Genomic DNA, 22,598 nt, shown 5'->3' with positions numbered 1-22,598 from the left:
CCCATGGAAGAGGTAGACAACCGCCCAGCTATAGCTAGCTTGCGGCGAGGATCTCTGCTGCCTCGGGAGCAGACGTGTTATCCTGCTTCGCGTCGTACTTTCGAGCCTGCTCCTCCTCCCGCGCCCTCTTCTCGGCCTCCTTTTCCCGCTCGTGGCTGACATAGCTAGCGTAGCGCAGCGTGCCGAGCGTTAGAACCGCCATGAAGATGATACCAAGCACGGAGCGGCGGATGAGCACCCAGCGTAGGCCCTCAATTTCGGACTTGGCGTCGCTGTTGAGTGTGACGCTGATTTTGTAGTTGATTTGTTGGATCTGGAGGGGGGACATGGTTTAGTGTTGGTAAAAATAAAAGAGGGGGGGACGTATGGTGGCACTTACGGCGCTGTCGACAGTCTTTTGCTCCTCGCGCACCGCCATGCGGCGGTCATTGAACATGCCGCGCACCGTGTCGTTGAGGGTCAGCAGTTCCTGGTTCAGGCGCTGCGTGACAATGTCGCCCTCGTGCTGCAGCAGGGTGCGCTGCTGGCGTAGCAGCTCGTCGGCGACGCGGCGGTTGTTGCGCACCTCGGTGCTCAGCTCGGAGCAGGCGGCACGAAACAGGTACGTCTCGTTCTCGACGTCGCTCTTGCTCACCAGCCCCGCCTGTGCCACGTCCAGGTTCGCCGCCAGGCTACCCCGCACCGCCTTCATGGCCGTGATAGCCTGGTTCAGCGTGAAGCCGCCCGCCGTCAGGTGCTTCACGAGCGAATAGCTGTCGAAGTGGTGCACGTACGGCGGTGGCGTCAAGTGCGGCGGCGGCTTGTGCTGCTGCAGCGACGGCGTGCCGTCGTCCCCCTCCGCGGCCGTCTCGGACGAGTCGCTGCTATTGCTGCTGCCGCCTGGCCCGAGATCGGGCGGCGATGACGATGGAGCGCCCATGTAGAGGATCGCTTCCATAGGCCCGCTAGGTATCTTGCTGAGCGGGTCTTGAGGAGGCGGTGGAGATGGCGCTGGGCTGGCCTCTCCTGTCGCCGCTGCCGCTGCCGCTGCACCCTCTATTGCATGCTTGATACTGTCACTACCGCCAATGGGTGAACTACATGTAGTTGCTTCTGGATGTTTTATCGCCTGTTGTGGCGCGCTCCGTGCGGCCAGTACCGGTGGTGTTTCTATCCTTGCCGAGTCTTGCCCTTGGTCAATTCCCGGCACGCTTTGCTGGGAGACCTTCTGAGCTTCCTCTGCTCCCGTCGGCTGTGTAGCGCCAATTGACGGTGGCGGTGGCGGTGGCTGCGGCTCTACGGCCGTCCCGTGGCGCTTAATAACGACGGGCCGCCTCGCAGGCGAGGCCGTCGTGAAGGAGGCGGCGGCATGTTGGCACGACGGCGGTTTGCGAGCGGACTTTTGCTGTGAAACTGGCGCGGTTGCTCGTATTCGTAGCGTGGATCGAGCTGATGCTGTCCGGTCGCCTAGACGGCCTGTCCGACACAGGTGCGGGTATAGAAAGGTCAGCCGGTTCGTTGCCATAGTATGTAGGCAGCTTCGTCAGTCGAGGTTGGCAGGCTCGGGCAGGATGACGGATGTGAATGCGAGATCCTGGACCGAGACCCAGCGGTGCGGGTTGGAGCTGCAGGTGACAATCTTCGTTAATTCAGGACTTGCCGAGCTAGTTCACTACGGTCTAGTTACATCTTTCTCGGCCTTAGCCTCAAACGGTAGAGTCCAATCCCAGAATGACTGCTAGCACGGTACTTTATATATACTTAAGCAGAACAACAATTACGTGCATTAAATTAGCCAAGAACGGCGTTTACCAGGCATTCAAACTATGGAGGTACGCATGCAAGATATAGATTAATTGTTCCCAGACTATAGCTTCCATCTTTCAGTAAATTCTTCAAGGCGAGCCAGAAGGTCCTAAGATTTTCAGATCTTGGGATGTTCCCCGCTAATATGCATCCAGGGATTAGACAGTAAGATGGTTGGCGTCCAATGAGCTGCTGGTTGTCGTCCACACCTCTACGGCAATGACGATCGTTGGCCTGCCCCCTGTCAAATTCCAGGTGGAAGAAGCTCTGACCTTCCAGTCAACCAAGAGGCACTGTGGATGGGCGAGCGCACCGATGGCAAACACAGCGGAACAGATCTCATTCAACCGTTGCAGTTATTCCATCTACTAAATTAGTATGGATTCCCCGTTCGCTATATTGCCCGAGTCTCAATTTTGCAATTCCATAGCAGGCAGCCATCCAAGCTCGCAATTCTTTTCACTTTGTGCACCACGTTTGGAAGCCTAGCTTGATTTGCGCCCGAATGAACTCGGGCTGCGAGACTCCCTTTGACGCTTAGGCTTGTTGAGTCGTCAGTTCCAGTTCCAGATCCAGAACACCACCATCGCTAGCAGCCAGCAAGGAAGCTCACTCCGGCCTGAACCCAACCCTTGCCTAACTCCTGCGGTCCCGCTTGCTGCTTCCATTTATATTTGGAGATTGAGCGAGCAAAGACCCATCTAGGGAGGCGCGTTTCGGTCCTGGGTTGACGTCGCAAATCGGGACCAAACCAAGCGACGACTACCTGAATCTTCGTCTGACTTCCATGTACGTGCGTGTATCTTTGTTGCCTCTGCCATCATATCATCCCCCACTCTCGCTCTATATAAAATGCAGCAAGTATTGCACGTTTCAAGCCACCAGCCTTCCAGGATAGGCATTGCGATTCTTGGCCATTGCTTTCTCTTTCTCTCTTTTAGTTTATTACGCTACGCTCGCTGTGGCGGTATCATGGCTCTTTGGCGCCCAGACTTACAGCACAGTGTTGCTCTAGTTCCCGTCATAACTACTCTGGCAGCAATCCCCATACTCGCGTACTGGCGGCGAATGGCCCCCTCTCCGCCCGGTTCGTATCTCTTGGGTGACAGCCACTGTATGGAGCAGCCTTCCTGACATTTTCCACACAGATGCAAAAGCTACGGACCCGCCTCTGCTTGAGAGAAACTCCGAGCTGAAGAGTTACACAACAACACGAGCAACTTACCCTAGAATCCGCGTCTTCTACAGACGCCACCAACAAGCCAACCAGCTCCCAACCTCGCCAGCGCCCGTCCCACTGCTCGTTTTCATCCACGGCCTAGGAGGTTCGGTCGCCCAGTTCAACTCGTTGCTTACCAGCCTCACCCCCATTGCCTCATGTTTGGCCGTGGATCTCCCAGGATGTGGCGTCTCAGACTTTGAACCCCGTTCTTGGGATGCTTACAAACTAGCCGCACTGGTCGAGCTACTCGAGACGGTCATCGACGACTATCGTGAAAAAAAGGATGGCCAAGGTGTTGTGCTCATCGGCCACAGCCTGGGTGCCTCGCTAGCTACACTCCTCGCCAATCCAAGAGTCGGGGGGGGCCAGACCCTGCTGAGTAAATACGTCCTAGGACTGGTAGCTATATGTCCATCGACGACACCGCCGCTTAAGGTGCAGGCCTCACTATTGCGGAAGTTGTTCTATCTTCCTAACTTTGTCATCGATTTATGGCGGGCATGGGACGCGAGGGGTGGACTTGAGAGCCGAAGTGTCCACAGGTTCGTTGGCGCAGATGCTGATGCAGAAACCAAACGGCTCCAGGCTCTTTTTAACGGCCAAAGTCGGACTCCTGTCTTCAAACGCGTAGCATATGGAGCCATTCCAACCGTGTTCAAGGAAGTTGTTGTCAACGGCGTCAAGTTTGACGGGATTCCTGCGGATAGCATCCCAACAGTCTTCGAATGGTTGTCGTTGGCTATTCCGGTGTTTTTGATTGGCGGAGAAGCTGACGAGGTAACGCCACCAAAGAGCATTGAAGCCCTTGGAGAGTGTCTAAGTGGCGAGAGCATCACACCATCCAATGCCAGTGCTGCTCGGTTGGGAAACACGAATGCTCCAGCCCAGCCACAAAACCCCAAGTCCTCGGCGGATAACGTCGCTGAGCTCCGAGATGAAGATTTTGAACAAGTGGAAAGAAACGGCGGCACGGACGAGCCAACCGATGACCCAGTAATCCCCAACGAGCTGCCAGCAACAATTCCCCCGCTGCCTTTGCACCCCAAAAAGGTTGTCAAGACACTTATCATGCCCAAGCCCGCCAGCCACGGCTTGCTATACACACCAACTACGGCCCCCGTCCTTGCGGGTCTGATATCGGACTTCTTAGCCAACCATGTCACTGGGCGTCTTGCGCTGAGCTGGCAGCTCCAATACCTCTGCCAAGACGGCAAATGGGACGTAAAGAACCTGGAGAAGTGGCAGAAGGTCGAGCCCGTCTCGGAGCAGATTGGTGGCGTCTTTCGTGCCATGAAGACGCTGCGGCAAGTGGACGAGACGCACTGCCCAGAAGTGTTCACGGAGCGTTGGGGGGGTGTGATCAAGGATATCATCGACATTTCACATGATAACCCAGTATACGACCCACAAGGCCTAGAGACTGGGAGTATTCGCTACCACAAGTTCCCGACCGTATCCAAGGTGCCACCCTCGGACGTCGAGGTCAAAGGCTTTATTGACCTCGTCGACAAGGTCCGCGCCGACCAGAAGAAGCGCGCAGAATCGGAAAACTGGGGCGATAACTATGCTGTGGGCGTTCATTGCCATTACGGCTTCAACCGGACGGGCTATTTCTTGGTGTGCTATTTGGTGGAACGCTGCGGCTTCACGACGCAGGGTGCCATTGAACATTTTGCAGAGGCCCGGCCGAAGGGCATCAAGCACGCACATTTCAAAGACCGCCTGTTTGTTCGCTATTCGGGAGTCAAGGCCGATCATATATGACGGGATCAACTGCCGTGTAAATAGTAGCCCTGTTTGTGTCTCTTTTACCTTTCCTTGTTTCGCCCTGGTATCGTCTATTTCGAGAGTGATGAGTTGCTTCTGGAGGTTCAGCGGTACTTGGGTCGAGGGTTCGGTTCCTGCGCGGGCTACTGGCGACTCTTTGAGAGCGTTGGGGCACGCATCGGCATCTTTGTGTTGGTACTAGCACTGAATTGTTGTATTTTGTTATAGTTCTCTGTCTCGCAAGAGTTTTGGTGTTTTTCGGGTGGCTTTTACTCTCGACATAGTACTCCTTCTCCGGGGGCCCAGTCTTTGAGACTCTTATGTAGTAGCTTTTATGATGCCTTAATGTTGTTCATTCTCCAGCTCTGAAGAGTGTCTATACTTTTCGGTATTTATATCGTAATACGTAGGTACGTGACGGGCCGTCCTGAAAGTTTTCACTGAACGGAGGTGATGAGTCTCAGAGCCCCTAATATGGAATAAAGGGCCCTCGAGACGTTAAACGAATACAACGACAACCGCCCGACCAGCACACCACGAACTCTGTCGCCGCCATTCACAGCCGAAACTTTGGCTCGGGGCATAAAAGCCCGCCGAGTCTCTACCCTTGCGAGATTTTCTCGGTTTTTGCGGGGGCTTTTACGTGTTGCAAGCTACAAATTCAGGGAGCTTGAAGTCAAGTTTCCCGCTTTCCTGGTAGATTTGTTGGTAAGTCAGGTGGTGGCTTGGTTAAAAGAGGCGACAACAGGCTAGAGGTAGCCGCACTCAAAGCCCACATCAATGGATCGATATCTGCTATCTGAGAGACCCGCGACAAAGACTTCCATTGCACATACAATCACGAAAGCTCGCCCTTGCTAGCTAGATAAGCTGCTCCAGAATCAGCCCAAACCTCATACTTAATAACCTTGAGGCAGTCATTGAACTCGAGCACATAGGTAAAGACCTCGTCCCAGTTCTGCCTAGTGCTTGTCCACGTAAACGTCGCCTCGCCGCGCACCGAGACCTTTCCCGCCGCAGCATCGACGATGTAATTGCCGAATCTCATGTTGGCATACGTGAGACACCGCGAGATTATCCCCAGATATTCGCCGAGGCCTGCCGAGCCCCTGAACTCGCGGCCGAGAAAGGGCGCGAGCTGCGGCAGGCCGTGCTCTAGCACTAGAATCTCGTCGTCCTCGTCGGAGAAGAAGCCGGCCAGCTGCTCGGGCAACTTCTGGGCTGCGAACGCCTCGCAGAAGTCAATCGCGGCTTCGAGGAGCGAGCTACGGCTGTAGGTGCTCATGGCGGTGTGGTGGTGGCCACTTCCTTATAGTGTATGCATGTACTGTATTGTGCATGTACGGGCGCCTCGTCTACACTTGGAGCGCTAGATATGGCGAGAGAGATAGGCTGTGGGAAATAGTGGGCCTGGGGAGATAGGCAATTGCCGGAAGCTCGAGGCAGACTCGAGGTGGTGGCTCTCACGTGGGGGGTTCGGGTCTCTCTTCCCCGGTTCCATTTCAGCCAGCCGCAGGCGTATCCTTGCATGGGGGGACGTCATCTGACTGCTGGCTGTCAGCCCTACGCTAACCTGTAACTCGGGTGCATTAGGCAACTAGCCCCCCTTCTGCAGGAGGTGCTAGCGCTAAAAGGGAGCTGGCTGCACACCGAACTTAAACCAAACGTCGCCTTTACGTTTATTTCCGATTTGGACGGGGTTAGCCAACTCTTATTCTTCCTTCCCGCGCACGCGCCCCAGGGGTTTCCTTTCTAGTTCTCGCACACGCCGCCGCAATGGTGCACTCCGAACGGACGCCTCTTCTGGCCGGCTCTCCGACAGCTTCAGAACATTCGGATGCCCGCGCCGAGGCGGAAGATGCCGCTCTGTATGACATGCCCGCTCCCGCTCGCGACAGCCGCCCTTGGGCTTCGCGTCTGCGCGAGCTTGCCCTGTTCACCTGGGCTCTTCTAGCCACGGCCGCCGTCATTGTGCTGGCCGTTGTACTGCAGCACCGCAGCTTGGCAACAGGGACGACAGCCTCGGCAAACTTGGCCCACAACACGGCCACTGCCTCTGCCTCCCCCAAGGCACCCGGCAAGCGCAACCTCATCTTTATGGTCTCGGACGGTATGGGCCCTGCTTCGCTCTCCCTCACGCGCTCGTTCCGCCAGCTGGTCTATGACCTCCCAATCGATAACACCCTGACGCTGGATCGTCACTTCTGGGGAACATCCCGAACAAGATCCACCTCGAGCCTGGTGACAGACTCGGCCGCCGGCGCGACCGCCTTTTCCTGTGGCCACAAGAGCTATAACGGCGCCATTTCGATGCTGCCAAACTTTACCCCCTGCGGAACCGTGCTCGAGGCCGCCAAGCGCGCCGGCTATGCGACGGGCCTGGTGGTGACCACTGACATTACCGACGCCACGCCCGCTTGCTTCGCCGCCCATGTCAACTACCGGACACAGGAGAACGAGATCGCGTTGCAAGAGATTGGCGAGGGCGTGCTGGGCCGGACTGTTGACCTCATCCTCGGCGGCGGCCGGTGCCATTTCCTGCCCAACTCGACCGCGGGAAGCTGCCGCGCCGACGATATCGACGTGGCCAGAATCGCGCAGAAGAAGCACGGCTGGGCCTATGCCAATGACCGCGCCGGTTTCGATGCCCTCGCCATGGGCAAGAACGTCTCGCTGCCGCTGCTCGGCCTGTTTGCCTCCTTGGACATTCCCTTTGAGATCGACCGGAGCCACATGGCCGACGTGTACCCCAGCCTCACGGAGATGACCGCGACAGCTCTAGCTGCCCTCGAAGAAGCCACCAAGGACAGCGATAAGGGGTTCTTCCTCATGATCGAGGGCAGCCGCATCGACCACGCCGGCCATTTCAATGACCCTGCCGCACAGGTCCGCGAGGTTATCGAGTATGACAAGGCCTTCAAGATGGTCTTGGACTTTCTTGACGATTCCGACACCGAGGGTGTGCTGGTCGCGACAAGCGACCACGAAACCGGCGGCCTATCTACAGCGTGGCGTAAGTCACTGTCCCTGACCCCTCATATCATCAACTACAGATTTTAACATGACCATCTTCTCCTCAGAGGGACCAGGTGAGTTGCCGGTATACAGGTGGCACCCATCGGTTCTCGCGAAGGCCCAAGCGTCGGGCGAGTACCTTTCCCGTCTGCTGCGGGAGCACATCGCCGCCAACCCCAGCGAATCAACCGAGGCGCTGTACGCGTGGATCACCGCCCTGGTCGTGGACCGCCTAGGGATCACCGACGCGCTCGAGGTCGAGATTAACGCTCTCGCCTCCAATCCGACCGACGCCACGGCGCTCTTCTCGCGCATGGTCAGCTTCCGCGCCCGCATCGGCTGGAGCACGCACGGCCACAGCGCCGTCGACGTCAACGTCTACAGCTCCGGCGGACACGGGGCCGACCGCCTGCGCGGCAACGTCGAGAACACTGAGATCGGCATCTTCCTCCACGACTATCTTGCCGTCGACGTCGACGCCATCACGGCGGAACTCCGGGAGAAAATGCAGCCCAACCAGGAGGAGCAGGACAAGCTGATACAGATGCTGGCAGAGGCCGAGGGCGATTCGGCCGCTCAGTTAGAAAACGGGAACCATCCGGCAGATTGGCTGGCGCAGTTTAATCCACTTTGATCCAGGCTTTCTCTTCTCCTCCTCTGTACTTGATACGTACGTCGGTCCCATGTTTCAAGCCCACTGAATGAAGCAACGGACCAGAGCTAGCTAGGTACTTTGCACTCTTCTAGTTCAGCCACAGCAGCGGTAGGTGTGGTTTGGTTATCATTATCACTAGTAATACTCGAAGAATAAACACCTCGTAATACCACAACTCAGGGCCAAAATATTTAACGTCTTTTATTTACAAATTCAATTCCTGTTTGACGAACCCAACAAATTTCAGGACAATCCTAGGCCCCAGAACTCGTGTCAAAGTGTGTTAATAAGGTCCCCAAGACGAGCGTAAAAACAGTACATAATATATAGAATGGAGAGGGTATGTTAGACTGCATATATGTTAGACTGCATACAGAATGTTTCCCCAAAATACGGCGCATATCCGACTATCCGTCACCCACCTCACTTCGTGATTGGTCATTTAACTACCTTGGCTATCATCAATCATAAACACCACGAAACCATTCAACTCATAAACCCCCAAGACACGGGAGGCCGGAAGACTCTTCAGATCCAGAATATAACCCGCACGCCCGCTGATGCACCACACTAGACTCTCACTAGTCAGAAAAGTCTGATTCGTGGAGTTCATCGGGGTCGTCCGGATAAATGATATCGAGGCGCCCTCCAAAAAACTCCTCTATATTCCTTGTGAGCCACATCTCCTCTTTCTCCGAGAGCCTGATGTCCCAGGCCTGGTTCTCGATGCTGATCTGCAGGCCCTCGTGATTCTCTCTGCCATCAATGGACATCCTAGCCAGGAACTTCAGCAAGCCTTCAAACGAGAATGTCGAGAAGCTAAACACGAAGAGTAGCTTCAGATGCGATAGTGACGAGAGCGGTTCGAGAAAGTCGTCAACAAAAAGGTCGCCGTCCAGTCTGAGATCTTCCAGGTTCGGCACTGCCGCGGCGATCTTGGTGACGTCTTCGAGCGTGAAGAGCTCGTTGGTGTTGAGCTCGCGCAGCTTGGTGCAGCTGCAGATTGAGTCGGCAAAGAGCGCGTGCCTCGTCTCGGCAACTTCCAAAAGGTCCTCGTCGTTAATCAAGACCTTCAGATGTCTGAGATCGTGCTGGCAAGCGAGGGATATGTAGAAGGCGTCATTGACATCAACTAGATTGATGTATAGGGAGGTGAGCCGAATTTCGGGGGTTTTCAGGACATCGGCAAGGATAGTAGCGGAATTCGGCACCAGCCGGAACTCAAGGTCCTTGAGAGAGGTGCACTGCCGCAACCACAGAGTCACATCCTCCAACGATTTCTTGGACGTGTTTTCCCATGCGAAACGCGTGGCCTGGAAACTCGCCTCCAGCGTCAACGACTTGAGTCCAAGACAATCGCTCAGGTTATGCAATGACTCCAAGGCTGGTTGCTCAAGACTGAACAACCTGAGTCGGTTTAGTGAGAGGGCATGGTGACTCAGAGCCTTGAAAGTCTCGGCCCCAATATCGTTTGTGCTCCTGATGGTGAATGACTCTGCAGGGGCCTGGTCAGTCCGCCGAAGACGGTTACTCGCGAGTTGTCTACTTACCTAGGGTGTTAGGCGCGAGAGCGCGAAAGAAGGCGGCCAGCTGAACATCTCCGTTTCTGCAGGAGTAGCAGAGCCTAGCATGGAAACAGTCAGTATAATAGAGTTTAGGGAATGAAAACTTAAACTTACAGCTCGTTGAAGGAAGGGCAGTTTACCCGGATGGCTTCGGCCACGCTGGCATTGAGAACCTCGCCATCGCCGACCATCAACGTAGCCAGCCGCGACAAGTCGGCGACCCAGCTTGGCAGGTTGGCATTCGGGAGCCGGTGTGCGTCTAGGGTGGTCAGGCCCACGACTTTGTCCTCCTCGTCGGCGGCGGCCTTGATGGACTTGATGACCGTGTCGGCCATGGTGGTGACAATGGCGTCCAAGTTGAGGCCACGGTCTTTCCGAATCTGCAGCGTGTGCAGAGGCGGACTGAAGAACTGGGCTCGCTGCTTGCCATTCTCCCGCGCAAGATCATCCAGGAACGAGTGGAGGGCGGTAAGCTGCAGTGTCTTGATCCACCGACAGTATGGGTAGAGCGTGGCGCCCATGCTGGACGAGATGATGGAGCGCCACAGACATACCAAGGTTTCGGTAAAGAAGATGTGAGCATTGCTTGCAGGCGACGATTCGTGAAAACTATATAGCAGCGGCAATGCTAGGTTTGCCAGGCCGCGGCTGGCCTGGGCACAGTGAAAAAGCGAGTTGAAGTCCTCGTGATCCGCGAGTTCCTGTACGACAAGCCACCACATTTCCTGTGGGAGCACAAGGCCTCTGTTAAAGGTCTTGTTGTACTGCACATGTGGTGAAACCGACGCCCGCGCGTCGTCTCCCTCCATCGCGTCGTACCGGACTTTCAAAGAAGATAGTATGTATATGGATGAGACCAAACCTAGATCTCACTGTTAAAAAAAATTTGTGGCTTTTTAAGCATAAGCAATTCGAGCCGCCGCGTCGCGTGTGGATAGTGGCAGCTTCAGGTCGATGAACTTGCGTGGAGGTCGCGTGTTGTTGACGCCATCAAAAACGGTTTATCCGCCTCATTACGCGTCTTCCGGCCTGTAAGTGCTCGCCTGGTAGCACCTGTAGTGTGCGCTCTAGGATCCTTTGTTAGGTAAGCTCCCCCAAGCGCGCCTTCCTATAGCGGGCATCCCATCTAATAGAAATCGCGGTCGCCCCTTCCCATTTGCCAATCGCAGAAATGCAACCCAGCACGCCTTCCTCTTGTTTAGGTGGTATCGAGGAATGCAAGGTGCTGTATGTACTCTGTACATTCCCTGCCAGTGCTAGGTCTTGCCTTCCATATTCCGACTTTAACCAGAGATCGATTATTAGAGCCCATCGCGCATGTCGTCTCTAGACTAAATAGGCTGGGCTCAATATGGCCGTCTTAAATTTCACGCTGAGTGAGGAGGGGGTTGCCGTGTTCCACGACGCTCTTTCCTGCATGTTCAAGTTCAGCGACGATGTCTGTCTCGAGGCACGGAAAGACAAGGTGTGCATTCAACCCATCTCGAGATGCCAAGCTAGTCGAATTTGCTAATGAGCACACTGCGTTCCTCTAGTTGACTTTGACGACACTAAACATTTCCAAATCCGCTTACATCTGCTTCTCCTTCTCGGCCCCCAGGTTTTTCTCGCGCTATCAGTTTGAGGGCAATGCCCAGTACCGGGAGAGGTTCTTCTGCCAGCTCTACAACAAGGTATGTTTTCGTGCTCTGGAAATTCCGAAAACCGTGAGTAATACGCAGAATCGTCTGACACGGCAGCTCAAGTCTCTTCTTTCGGTTTTCCGCACACGCCAGGGTGGAGACCAGGCCCGAGACGGCAGCGTTACAATAGAGCGCTGCGATGTGACAATTAACGATGGACCCAGCAAGAAGAGCCGTCTTGTGGCCAAAATTGCCTGCAGGAACGGTACGTCTTCATCTGAACCGAGTGGTATCTGGAATCTGTCTTACAGGGTACAGGAATCACGGCTTCGCATTCGCTGTCGTTTGAAATCAAGGCTCCGACGCATGCCAAATTTGACAATACGGAGGCACAGAATCGCTGGACAATATCGTCGAGAACGCTGCGCCAACTCATGGATCACTTTGGCCCCGGAATCGAGCTCCTCGACATTAACACAGACGACGAGACGCGAGTCGTAAATTTCACGTGCTTCACAGAGAAGGTGCAAAAGCGCGGTGCCAATGCCAACGAAGGTGGGTTCTAACACTATTACCCACATATCTATATTTTTATACCAGAGACTGACAGCCCCAAGCTGTCCTCAAGAAGCCCCTTCACACTAACATTGCTGTTGAGATGGATGAATTTGACGATGTACAGGTCAAGGACAAGCTGCACATCATCATCAGCGTCAAGGATTTCCGCGCCATTCTCCAACATGCCCAGATTACCAGCGGCGAGCTAGCAACGTGGTACTCGAACCCGGGACGACCTATGAAGCTATCTTATGGCGGAGACGGTATCCTGTGCGAGTTCGTCCTGATGACTGTTGGAGAAAAGGACGCCATGAGCCAGAAGCACAAAAATCCTCGGCCAAACGCAGCGAAGGCTGCCAGGTCAGAACTTGACTCAGTATCGCATCGTGACAGCTCTGTCACGAACGAAACCCGCCAGGCTCAAGCGAGTGCACCAAAACCGCCTCAGCAGAAAACACAAATCCGACCCCGTCAACCGCAGTTCGAGATCCGTCCGCAACCGATGCCGTCTCCAGCCAGTATAAGATCCGACGCGCTGTTCGTCGGCCAGGCCGATGATGACCAGCTATGGGAGCCCGTCAACCCGGGCGAGGATGAGGACGAGGGCGACAATGCGAGGCTGGAGTGGCGTGCAACTGACGAACCGGTAATGTAAATGTTCCGCCCCTATCTGATCAGCTCACTAACAGCCAGACCAAGAGCACATCCCTCCGTATCAGCAGCTTTATCCCAAAGGCAGCTGTACCGCCAGAAGCAGCGGCCGATCCCGAGAGGCTTGTGTCGGGACTCGAGCCAACCCAGAGGCTGTCTGAAGTATGTCACACACTGCGTGTTAACCATCGGTAGCGTAACACTAACTGATCATTTGTAGGTCCGCCGGTTTGGCCTTTTCTCTCCCTGATGGCGAGAATCGCATGGAATTGGCGTTTCCGTTTCGAGGCGTAAGCTGGGGGGTGGGGATAGCATTCCTTTGGGAACGTCAGGTTTGGGGCGATTCAAGAGGATACTCGGTTGGCATTTCGATGGCTACCCAACTGGTCGCACATCCTGCACCGATTGCCGTGATTTCAGAGCCGGGAGGGATAAACTTGGACGATGCAATTACATTATGTTGACCCTTTGCCTTGTCCGCGCTGTCAAGTGGCCCGCAGTTGCCATGCTCGCCCCACCCCCATGCAGTGACCTGACCGTCCTTGCTCAAGGCTAGCACATGCTCGCTCCCGACAGCAATGCTTTTGGTCCGAGGAATGTTCGCAGGGGCGAGTTGCCCGTGTTCATTGCGTCCCCAGCTAGTGACGCTGCCATCCTCGCTCAGCACGAAGACATTGCCCCAGCTTGCCGCAACCTCCTTCCAGCCGACAAGGCGGCTCGGGGCCCCAGACTTGACCCCCCACTTGTCCGACCCAAGCACGGCAATGTCTCCGCTAGCGGAATCGCCAACGAGGCATGTAAATTCGCGGCCGCAGACGGCCTTGGCCACCCTGAAGCCTACGCCGTCGATCATCTGGGGCGAGTGGATGAAGGTCTCGGAGGTGCCGAGCTGGCCCTTCCGCCCGTTCCCCCAGCCCCACGCCTCCCCGTTGCTTAAGACGGCAACCACGTGGCCCATGCAGGCCGAAAGGTCGATGATTTCGGTGCCAGGTGGCGGGAAGTTAGGGATCTCGGCGGGAATCGGGGTGCGGAAGATGAAGCTGCCCAGCCCGAGCTCGCCTTTCAGCCCAGAACCGAAGCTGTAGACCTTGGTGTTCCTCCCGTGCTCGTCCAGCCGCGTGACGACAGACGCCTCCCACGTCGCTGCTGCGAGGTGCACCTTGAAGGCCGCCGACTCTTGCTGACCCTGGGCTGCTGGCAAAGAGAGGTTGACTGGGCGGAATTTCGAGGGGAGCGCTGCGCGGGCGGCCGTGACCTTTCCGCACGCTCCCGTGCTCGAGTCTCCGGCCCAAAAAATATCGCCCGTCCCCGTAAGCAGCAGCGTGTGGTTGCCGCCAGCAATAATGCGCTTCAGCGAGGATGGATGGCGGTCGGCGTCGTCGTCATCGAAGAGTACTTGCTTCGGGACCGACACGTCCTCTTTGTGGCCAATCCCCAGCTGCCCCGACCCATTGGAGCCGAGCGAGAAGAGAAGTAGCATCTTGTAGATGTCTGTGCGGCCAGCGTATGTTCAGTTGCCCGATAGCTCTTTGCTTGGGCGTCTCTGCCTTGGGTTGAGCCTTTCCGGGATCATGAGATGGTTCAGGCCACTTTCGAGATGCGTAAGGAAACCTAGGTAAGGTTACCTTACGTATCCATCCAGTGCGGTGCGGAGTTTGCCATTGATGGTGCACAGTGTGGGGAGCAATCGCTTCGCACTGATAAGGAAGTAAAATTTTCCATTGGCCCACAGTCCAGAACAAAGTGGGGCAATAGATTTTCTCACCTTGCATAAATTCTCCTTGATCAAGCTTCTTTTAATTCGTCCCTTCTTCTCTTTCCACATCGCAACCACACATCGCAACCACACATCGCAGTCTCACGACGGCCTAAGTCTCTCGATTCACTGACACCCGCCTGCTGCATGGGATGCCGCAGGATGTGAGCTCTGCCATAAGACGACGCTCTGCAATCTGCTGCGCTCTTTTTTGAGTTGACCTAGCCACGCAAACTATGGCGGCTGCAACTCCTCCCGATATGGAGAATTTTGTGGTCGGCCTGATTGGCATGGGCGACATGGGCAAGATGTACGCCCGGAGACTGAGCACCGCTGGATGGAGGTAATGCCTGATGGCCCGACATTTTTCTTCCTGCCACCCGTTTGCGGCGTCATGCCTGCTGGCTGGACGTGGCGACTGTTGACGCTTCATCGACTGCTGATACCGCAAAACCGACACCCTTCTCGATTGGTAAGCTTCATTCTTTACTTTAGCTCTCTGGAGCATCCCAACCCAACCCCCTTCACATGATGACTTGAGTGCATTTGGCTAGAGCATCGCTCGTGGGGCGGCCGGCAAGCCTTTCTGGCCCCGATCTGCTCCGCTTGCTTTCCATGATGAAAAATCTCAGCTACCTTATTATTTTCGTCTGACATATTACATTACACCCGGATCTTACCTGAGGCAGCTTCTAGCTTTGAACAGCGCGCTGACCTCATGAACAGATATGATTCTCGTGACAACGAACGCACATTGGGGATGTGCTAATAGTAGTTATTGGTCAGAGTTATGGCCTGCGATAGAGAAGAAAAATACGATGATCTAGTCAAGGAGTTTCCAGAGAATGTATGGCCGTAATCTATTGTCTAACCTGACCTTGGTCTCGCCGCGACGCCAGTGCTGAGAATCCGTGTCTTTTCTAGAGCAACGTGCAGATTCTCCGCAACGGGCATCTCGTGTCGCGAGCCAGCAACTACATCATTTATAGTGTTGAGGCGGCCGCTATTGGCCGTGTCGTCTCCCAGTTTGGTCCATGTGTGTCCTGTCTCGCGATCCTGCCCATATCCTGTGTCGACGCGCTTGCTCACTCGCTTTGCGGCCCATAGCTACTAAACTGGGCGCCATCGTGGGCGGCCAGACGTCGTGTAAGGACCCCGAGATCAAGGCGTTCGAGGAGTACCTGCCGAGCGACGTAGACATTGTGTCGTGCCACTCGCTCCACGGCCCGAGTGTCGACTCACGGGGACAGCCGCTCGTGCTCATCAAGCACCGCGCCTCGGACGAGTCATTCGCCAGGGTCGAGACGGTTCTGCGGTGTCTAGGGTCTACTCACGTCTACTTGACGGCCAAGGAGCACGACCGCATTACGGCCGACACGCAAGCCGTCACGCATGCGGCCTTCCTGAGCATGGGAAAGGCGTGGCACGCCACCAAGCAGTTTCCTTGGGAGGGAGCGCGTTACGTCGGCGGCATCGAGAACGTCAAGATCAACCTCATGCTCCGCATCTACGCCCAAAAGTGGCATGTATACGCAGGGCTGGCCATCCTCAACCCCGAGGCACATAAGCAGATTAACCAGTTCGCCAAGTCCACGACAGAACTGTACCACCTGATGCTCGAGGGCCGGCGCGATGAGCTGCGCGACCGCGTCTACGCCGCCAAGGAGAAGGTGTTTGGCGCCGAGGGCAATCCCAAGTGGGCGGCCCAGCCGCTGCTGCGCGACGACGTGCTCGACCGCTTCAGTCTGGGCAAGCGCCCCGACAGCCCACCGCTGCCCAACAACCACCTCAGCCTGCTGGCCATGGTCGACTGCTGGAGCGCCCTGGGCATCGTGCCCTACGACCACATGATCTGCTCCACCCCGCTCTTCCGCCTGTGGCTCGGCGTCACCGAGCACGTCTACCGCACCCCCGGCCTACTCGACGAGTGCCTACGCGTCGGCCTCGACGACAACACGTTCCGCCGCGACGACCTGCACTTTACCATTGCCGCCTGCGGCTGGGCCGAGTGCGTCGCGCTCCGCCAGTTCGAGACGTGGCGTGAGCGCTTCGCCGTCACCCAGAAGTTCTTTGAGCCGCGCTTTGCCGGCGCCATGGAGGTGGGCAATGCCATGATTAAGTCCGTTCTCGAGAGCTCCAAGGAGTGAGGTCTGCATTTTATTTTTATCTTGCTTGTTTCCGTAACACACGGCCGAGAGAGAGTTGTGCGCGTGTGCACTCTGCGATTTAGGAGCGCTGGCCCTTTATGCGTGGTTTCTAGAATTGATATCCATAAAGGTGGTCTATCACTCTGTTGACGGGGAGTCTCTTCGGCCAAAAGTCGCCTAACCTGATCTTGGATGACGGCTTGACAGCAAAGAAAGCGGTTTGTTGAATGTGTGAGTCATGGGTTGATGATACGTGGAGAGATAAAGGTCGCTTCGCCGCGGTTTGCTTCGCAATTGTGGGTTATCTTGGATATCGGCCCGTGCGTGTGTCCGTGTATGTGTGTCTGTGTGTGTTTGGCAGGCTACAATCATGAACGATGCGCTGCCGAAATCTATTCTTGACGACAACTTTGCGATTATTACTCTCGCCGTCCCGTCTTTTGCACTTTTGCTAGCCGCGCCACGGAAACGGTATGTAGGTGGTAGTCGTAGTGGTGACGTCGCAACCCGAGTTTCCGAGAGTCCCAAAAAGTCGCCGACATCGCTCTCTCTCACCCTCCCTCCTTATCGCAGCCAGCTGGGTTTGGTTGCCTACATACAATATTTTATTGATGGAAACAAACAGTCAGCAGTCTTATACAGACCGAGTTTGGCATTTCTGTGCCGCGCCCGACCACACTCACTGGCGCGCTGCCTCGGTACTTGCTTTATCCGGTGCTGCTGCTACTGCTGCTGCTGCTACTGCTGCTGCTGCTACTGCTGCTACCGGTAACCGTCCCTCTCGCCCCTATCTTGTCACTTACATACTATCAGCCGTGCTTCGGTCACCTCGTCTCTAGAAGCCTTCTATCCGGGGTACTTAAATTAAAAAACTGGGGAAAGCCGAACTTTCCCGTCTCCTTCTATCTGGATGGCATGCAATGTACACACGACTGTCTTCGATAAGGGACACTAATACTACGTGCTTTCTAGGTACCTGGTGTATGTATAACACACGGCTCGAGAGGAGAGAGGAACAAGTCGTAGGTGTGTAGACAGGTATGTAGACAGATAGATAGATGCAGGCCACGCGTCTCTCCTCTGGTTGATACGACATACGTAAAGAACATATGGCCCCCTATTTCCAGTTGCTTGCTTGCTCGCTTGCTCGCTCTCGGTCGCTCAGGCAACACAGCATATTACAGATATATATAGCACACCGTTCGGACCGCACACACGCGGAAGTGAGCAAGTTACGATGTCCGTCCGTGATTCCCGATATGACTCAGGCCAGTTCAGTTCCGATGGTGTGCGCGTATTTTGGAGGGTGGATGGCTATTGTTTGGTAGAGTACTAGATGAGAAAACGATAGAGCAAAACACCTAGAGAAGAACGTGCGTCGACGTACTTAGACAATGTCTGTGACTCGGCTGCTCCGCTCATGAGAAACAAGAGCTATTCGCCGAGCAATCCAGCATTTTCCTCAAACGAGATGGATTTAACCTGCCTATTTGCCCGGGTACTTAGGGAGAGAAAGATCTCTGAGAGAAAGATGCCACCCCCTTTTCCCCACATGAGAGTTTGGGTTAGCAGCACAGTGAGTTCGGCGCCAAGAGCTTCATGGTCGGAAAAAAAAACGTCTATTGTCGTAAAGAATGCCTTTGTTATCATTTCAGGCGTCGTGAATTTGGTCAAGTGACCCGATGCAAGACAGTTGCCTGCACCTTTCGAGGTATTAGGAAATCCAAAAAGAGTCTATCCGCCGACTGATCAAGCCAAAAAACCAAAACAAGCGTGACTCCAATCCATGGAATAGGTTCAAAACCAAATCACCCTCCCATTTGTATCTGCACTGCACCCACAAAGCGTACAATCTCTTGATTCTAATGCTGAGTGGGGCGGACCTGCTTTTTCTCCATCGTTAACTAACCCTCTTGCTTTTACGCGCCAACCCCCCGACTAAAAGCGTGAATGTGCTCGAGCTCGAGCTCGTTCACGTGGACTTGGCCCTTCTCTTGGACATGCTGAGAGAATTTTGTTAGTCGTTGCAAAGCCTAATGTCAAAGGGACTAGAACTTACAAGTCATAGAATGCGAATTGAGAAGGCGAGCTGCCAAACTCGTAAACGAACCGGCTTGCTAGGTAGCTGCCAAAGATGGCACGCAAGTATGGTTCCGGGACCCGCTGAATGATGGTGTCAAGCCCAATCTTTTCAATCAAAAGATTAGGGAGCGCGTCAGCCAGCACTGACCGGCGGATTTGCAGGTCCTTCCACAGATCAGATTCCTGCAGGTCCTCGTCAAGCTTGGTAATTGCCAGCGAGAGCTTGTCCGACAGGAGGGAGCGTGACAAGCCCGTCTGCTCGTGCTCGCGCCACATGGCCTCGAATTCGAGGCGTGCGTTCTCGCAAATCTTGTTTTGCACCTCCTTCACATAGGCCTTGTAGAACTCGGGCGCATTGCCACGCGAGTCGTGGCACATATGTTTCACGAAGCCTTCCTCGTCGAAGCTGAGCGAGGCTAGCACTTCGAGAGATGAGCTGGTCACGCCGCCCTTGTTCGCGCTGGCATCCTTGTACACGATGCAGCCGGCAGCCTCGAGACGCAGCTTGGCCTCCTGGGTGAGGAACAGGTTGGCGCCCTCAACAATGTACGGAATTGTTGCCTTGCCGTTTTTGATGAGCTTGCCTACTGAGACCAGATCGATGGACTCGGGGCGGCCGCCACACGGCACAAACATATCAGTAAGGCCCGTATCCCGGAGGTGATAGGTGTTGCGGAATGTCGTGCCGTTGTTGATGACCTCGCCGTTGGGCAGCTTAATGTTGGCATCCTCGCACAGCACCCGATAGCCGTCCTTGGACAGCTTCGACATGTCGAACTGCGAAATCATCACACGGCGCCTGGCCAGCCTCTGCAGCTCCTCCTTGTCAATGCCGTTAGGGTCAACAAGAACGCCCGACCCGTCGACAACGGACGTGTACTTCTCGTTACTGAGAAGGATCTCGTTGCTGCCAAGATCGCCGTCAGGGCCGCCCGTCTGCATCTTTCTGACCGAGGAGGGATCCAGGTTGAGCTTGCGGTAGATGCCCTTGACATACTCGCGAACCGACAGCGTAGTCATGCCGTAAGCATCGTGAGGAATGCCGCCGAGCTTCGGCGACTTGCCCGTGAAGAATGACTTCCACCACTTGGCGCCGCGCGACCGGGCATGCTCCGTGGCCCAGTCGACCAGGTCGGCCGTGTTCTCATCGGGACCCATAAACAACATCTCTTCTTTGCCATAGAGATCAACCACAGGGTTCTTGATGCCCGGGGTCTCGGCCTTGAGAAGCAGGTCCAAAATGCTGTCAATGTACTTCTCGAACGCCTCGCGTGCCTTGTCCTGCTGTTTCGGGTCAAGCAGAATGACGCCCTTGGAACCGCCTTCCGGGATGTCCTTATTCTTGCGCTGCTGAGTACTCGCAAGGCCGTAGTTCTCATCAAAGAGGTTGCGCGCGTTGATCGAGTAGGCCTCCTTGGTGCGGGACTTGACGATGCGTATTCCGCCACGCGCAATGTTCTTGAAGCGCAGGTGAAACCCTCGCGACTCAGAAGTAATGACGAAGAACATGCCAAAGAGCCGCTTGGGATACTCAATCTCCGGGAGGAACGAGGGGTCCAGCCGGAAGCTAAGGGCAACCTTGGTCGGAGTGAAATAATTAGTCTTAAGGACAGCGTTGTTGAAGACGCGGAAGGCTGTCATGACCATCTCCTCGTGCTCGTTGGACACATCCTTGGTGATCTTGTCCTTGAGCCCGGTGTCGGAGAGAACTTCAGCTGCCGGGGTCGGGCAAATGAAGTGACGGTCAAACTCGTCGCCGACCTTCAAGTGGACGGCCGCAAAAGAGGCATACAGGGCGCGGACGAGTTCGGGGTACGAGCCAATGATCTCAAGGATGTAGTCGGGTGTGAAGGTCTCAGTTCGCAGGCGCTTCTTCATCTTGGAGAGGATCTCGGCGTGGGCGTTGTTCTTGAGGTCGAGTGCTGCCATCAGGGAGGCGTATTCGGACCCCAGACGGTTCAGGAAGTGCTGCACGAAAACCCAGACGCAGTGCGCATAGATAGTTTCCTGCAGGCTCAGCTCGCCTGTCGCGAAGAGGCTGTGGAGCTTCGTCTGCGGGATGCAGTACAACAGCGAGATCTCTTTTGTGATCTGGTGAATCGACTCCTCGATTGGTGGGTACTTGGACTCTAACTTGGGTGCTGGCCGCAGGTAGATGCTCATGACCGTGATACCATTGGAGAACTGTTCGACATACTTGCGGGAGCTCGTAACGCCGTAGTAGTGGTACAGGTCGCTCAGGGCACTAAACATGCCTCTCGCGGTTCTAGAGCGAAAGGCGACGACGAGTCTCTTCTCTTGAGACCCCTCGATGTCAAAGACCTCAATGACCGGGCCAGTTCGGCTGACTGCCAGCTCGATGATCTCGCGATAGATCTGCTTGGTGTTCCTAGTTGCCTTTGCAAGGAACATGCGGTCGCTGATAACCTCAAGGCGTGTCTCCTTGGGATCGGCATTGGGCTCGACAAACTGGCATTGGTAGACAAAGTAGCACCTCAGCGTCGCCTTGGAGTTCGAGTTTTGGCCCAAAGCGCCGGGCGATCGGAATGTCTCAACGCGGAAGCGGTTCAAGCCATCGCTGCCGTCCAAGTACTTTGACTCGAGCCTGTGCTCATAGCGCGGGCCATCGGTAATTGTCTTGCCTGGCTCGCTAGTGTCGATGTAGATGGCGTGGTCCGTTGCCTCCATGTCTAGCCGGATCTCCTCGCGCTTGTCTTCGCGAGAAAATGCAGCGACCTTGGCAGCATAGAGCGATGTGATGTGGTTCGCAATTACCTGGGGGCTCTCAACCTGGAAATAGACGTCGTCGATCCCTAGCTCATTATAGAACCAGACAATCTGGGCGTCGATGAGGGTTTCAGGGATCCATGAGCACTTGCTGATATGTTCTCTGACTATTCCTGACGTCAGCATGCACAGGAGGAATAGAGACGAGACATGTTGACTGACCTTGCTTCATCTGGTCTGCCTTGCCCTTGAACTCGGGCGCCACGTATCCGACCGTCGCCGAGCGCAAGGTGCGGTGCCCATTGCCATTGGTCTTGGCCATGAGCGGGTAGCTGACGTGGGTCGGCTGGGGTGACGGGTGCCTCATAGGATCGGCCCGGAGCTTGTCGACCAGCCGGCTGGCGGCGACGTGGGGGCCCGTGGGAGACTCCATGACGGTATCACCCGAGGACTCAAACGTGTCCAGATATTCTGGGAAGCTAGACATTGGGACGTCAGTCCTGATGGTCAAGCCCGACATCTTGCGCTTGCAGTCCAGGGGACTGGAAGGCACCGGCGGGTGGACAACTACGTCGGCCATGGTAGGGCACAGACGGAGCAAGAGAGACAGAGACAACGAGAGGGAGGGACTTGGACTGCAAGTTGGACTTTGACTGGCATGGACGTGTGGAGATGAGGGACACAGAAGAGGGGAGAATGGGGACATATAGGGACAGTGGAGTCCCGGCGGGACGGGTATCGATGTTTTGTACGGCGAAGCATTGTGTAGCCGTGGGCCGTGGGCCATGGGCCTAAAGGCCCCTTTGCCATGGCCTTGGTGGTTAACTAGTGATTGGAGTTTGACATGGACGACGGGAGCGTCAGCCTGTTGGCCGCCGTCTCAGGTCCCCCGGCATCGGACGGATTTGGGACGAGCTGTGGCACAGGGGGGGGGCCAGGAACAGGAATGAGAGTGACACGGCAACATAGCTTCGACACTGGTGAAGCCAAAATCCCAATTAAGCGGCGGCAAAGCGAGGGAGCGGTGCGGGTTGCGGTGTGTGTTG

The 22,598-nt window shown here is 55.5% G+C and overlaps 8 protein-coding genes across 8 annotated transcripts; 4 read left to right on the top strand and 4 right to left on the bottom strand.

Annotated features, from left to right (window-relative positions):
• Positions 1 to 34: 34 nt before the first annotated feature.
• On the bottom strand, positions 35 to 1,504 carry B0T26DRAFT_749932 (uncharacterized protein; the record flags this gene model as incomplete). The annotated part of the gene is made up of 2 exons (XM_060445163.1): positions 35 to 313; positions 380 to 1,504. 2 exons carry the CDS (start codon positions 1,502 to 1,504, stop codon positions 35 to 37), a joined length of 1,404 nt encoding a protein of 467 aa, XP_060298476.1.
• Positions 1,505 to 2,421: 917 nt separating this feature from the next.
• On the top strand, positions 2,422 to 4,944 carry B0T26DRAFT_225442 (dual specificity phosphatase catalytic domain protein). Its single transcript, XM_060433865.1, has 3 exons — positions 2,422 to 2,574; positions 2,801 to 2,872; positions 2,934 to 4,944. The coding sequence occupies exons 2-3, from the start codon at positions 2,854 to 2,856 to the stop codon at positions 4,769 to 4,771; spliced, it is 1,857 nt and encodes a 618-aa protein (XP_060298475.1). The 5' UTR covers positions 2,422 to 2,574; positions 2,801 to 2,853; the 3' UTR covers positions 4,772 to 4,944.
• Positions 4,945 to 5,820: 876 nt separating this feature from the next.
• Positions 5,821 to 8,423, top strand: B0T26DRAFT_641517 (alkaline-phosphatase-like protein; the record flags this gene model as incomplete). The annotated part of the gene is made up of 5 exons (XM_060437349.1): positions 5,821 to 5,954; positions 6,228 to 6,241; positions 6,597 to 6,757; positions 6,857 to 7,787; positions 7,855 to 8,423. The coding sequence occupies 5 exons, from the start codon at positions 5,821 to 5,823 to the stop codon at positions 8,421 to 8,423; spliced, it is 1,809 nt and encodes a 602-aa protein (XP_060298474.1).
• Positions 8,424 to 9,025: 602 nt separating this feature from the next.
• On the bottom strand, positions 9,026 to 10,731 carry B0T26DRAFT_739760 (uncharacterized protein; the record flags this gene model as incomplete). Its single annotated transcript, XM_060443756.1, has 4 exons — positions 9,026 to 9,146; positions 9,270 to 9,939; positions 9,995 to 10,068; positions 10,124 to 10,731. 4 exons carry the CDS (start codon positions 10,729 to 10,731, stop codon positions 9,026 to 9,028), a joined length of 1,473 nt encoding a protein of 490 aa, XP_060298473.1.
• A 629-nt stretch (positions 10,732 to 11,360) lies between these two features.
• On the top strand, positions 11,361 to 12,844 carry B0T26DRAFT_641812 (Rad9-domain-containing protein; the record flags this gene model as incomplete). The annotated part of the gene is made up of 5 exons (XM_060437377.1): positions 11,361 to 11,474; positions 11,545 to 11,682; positions 11,755 to 11,896; positions 11,950 to 12,186; positions 12,249 to 12,844. 5 exons carry the CDS (start codon positions 11,361 to 11,363, stop codon positions 12,842 to 12,844), a joined length of 1,227 nt encoding a protein of 408 aa, XP_060298472.1.
• A 324-nt stretch (positions 12,845 to 13,168) lies between these two features.
• Positions 13,169 to 14,320, bottom strand: B0T26DRAFT_643771 (regulator of chromosome condensation 1/beta-lactamase-inhibitor protein II; the record flags this gene model as incomplete). The annotated part of the gene is made up of 1 exon (XM_060437571.1): positions 13,169 to 14,320. One exon carries the CDS (start codon positions 14,318 to 14,320, stop codon positions 13,169 to 13,171), a length of 1,152 nt encoding a protein of 383 aa, XP_060298471.1.
• Positions 14,321 to 14,832: 512 nt separating this feature from the next.
• Positions 14,833 to 16,743, top strand: B0T26DRAFT_641264 (uncharacterized protein; the record flags this gene model as incomplete). Its single annotated transcript, XM_060437315.1, has 4 exons — positions 14,833 to 14,939; positions 15,383 to 15,443; positions 15,521 to 15,632; positions 15,704 to 16,743. The coding sequence occupies 4 exons, from the start codon at positions 14,833 to 14,835 to the stop codon at positions 16,741 to 16,743; spliced, it is 1,320 nt and encodes a 439-aa protein (XP_060298470.1).
• Positions 16,744 to 18,715: 1,972 nt separating this feature from the next.
• On the bottom strand, positions 18,716 to 22,132 carry B0T26DRAFT_739756 (NAD-specific glutamate dehydrogenase-like protein; the record flags this gene model as incomplete). Its single annotated transcript, XM_060443755.1, has 3 exons — positions 18,716 to 18,746; positions 18,803 to 21,719; positions 21,775 to 22,132. The coding sequence occupies 3 exons, from the start codon at positions 22,130 to 22,132 to the stop codon at positions 18,716 to 18,718; spliced, it is 3,306 nt and encodes a 1,101-aa protein (XP_060298469.1).
• Between the last annotated feature and the right edge of the window lie 466 nt (positions 22,133 to 22,598).

This window comes from Lasiosphaeria miniovina, assembly GCF_030549165.1.
Source record: "Lasiosphaeria miniovina strain SMH2392-1A chromosome Unknown B0T26scaffold_3, whole genome shotgun sequence".
Lineage (NCBI taxonomy): Eukaryota > Fungi > Ascomycota > Sordariomycetes > Sordariales > Lasiosphaeriaceae > Lasiosphaeria > Lasiosphaeria miniovina.
This window is presented reverse-complemented; position numbering and strand designations above follow the sequence as displayed.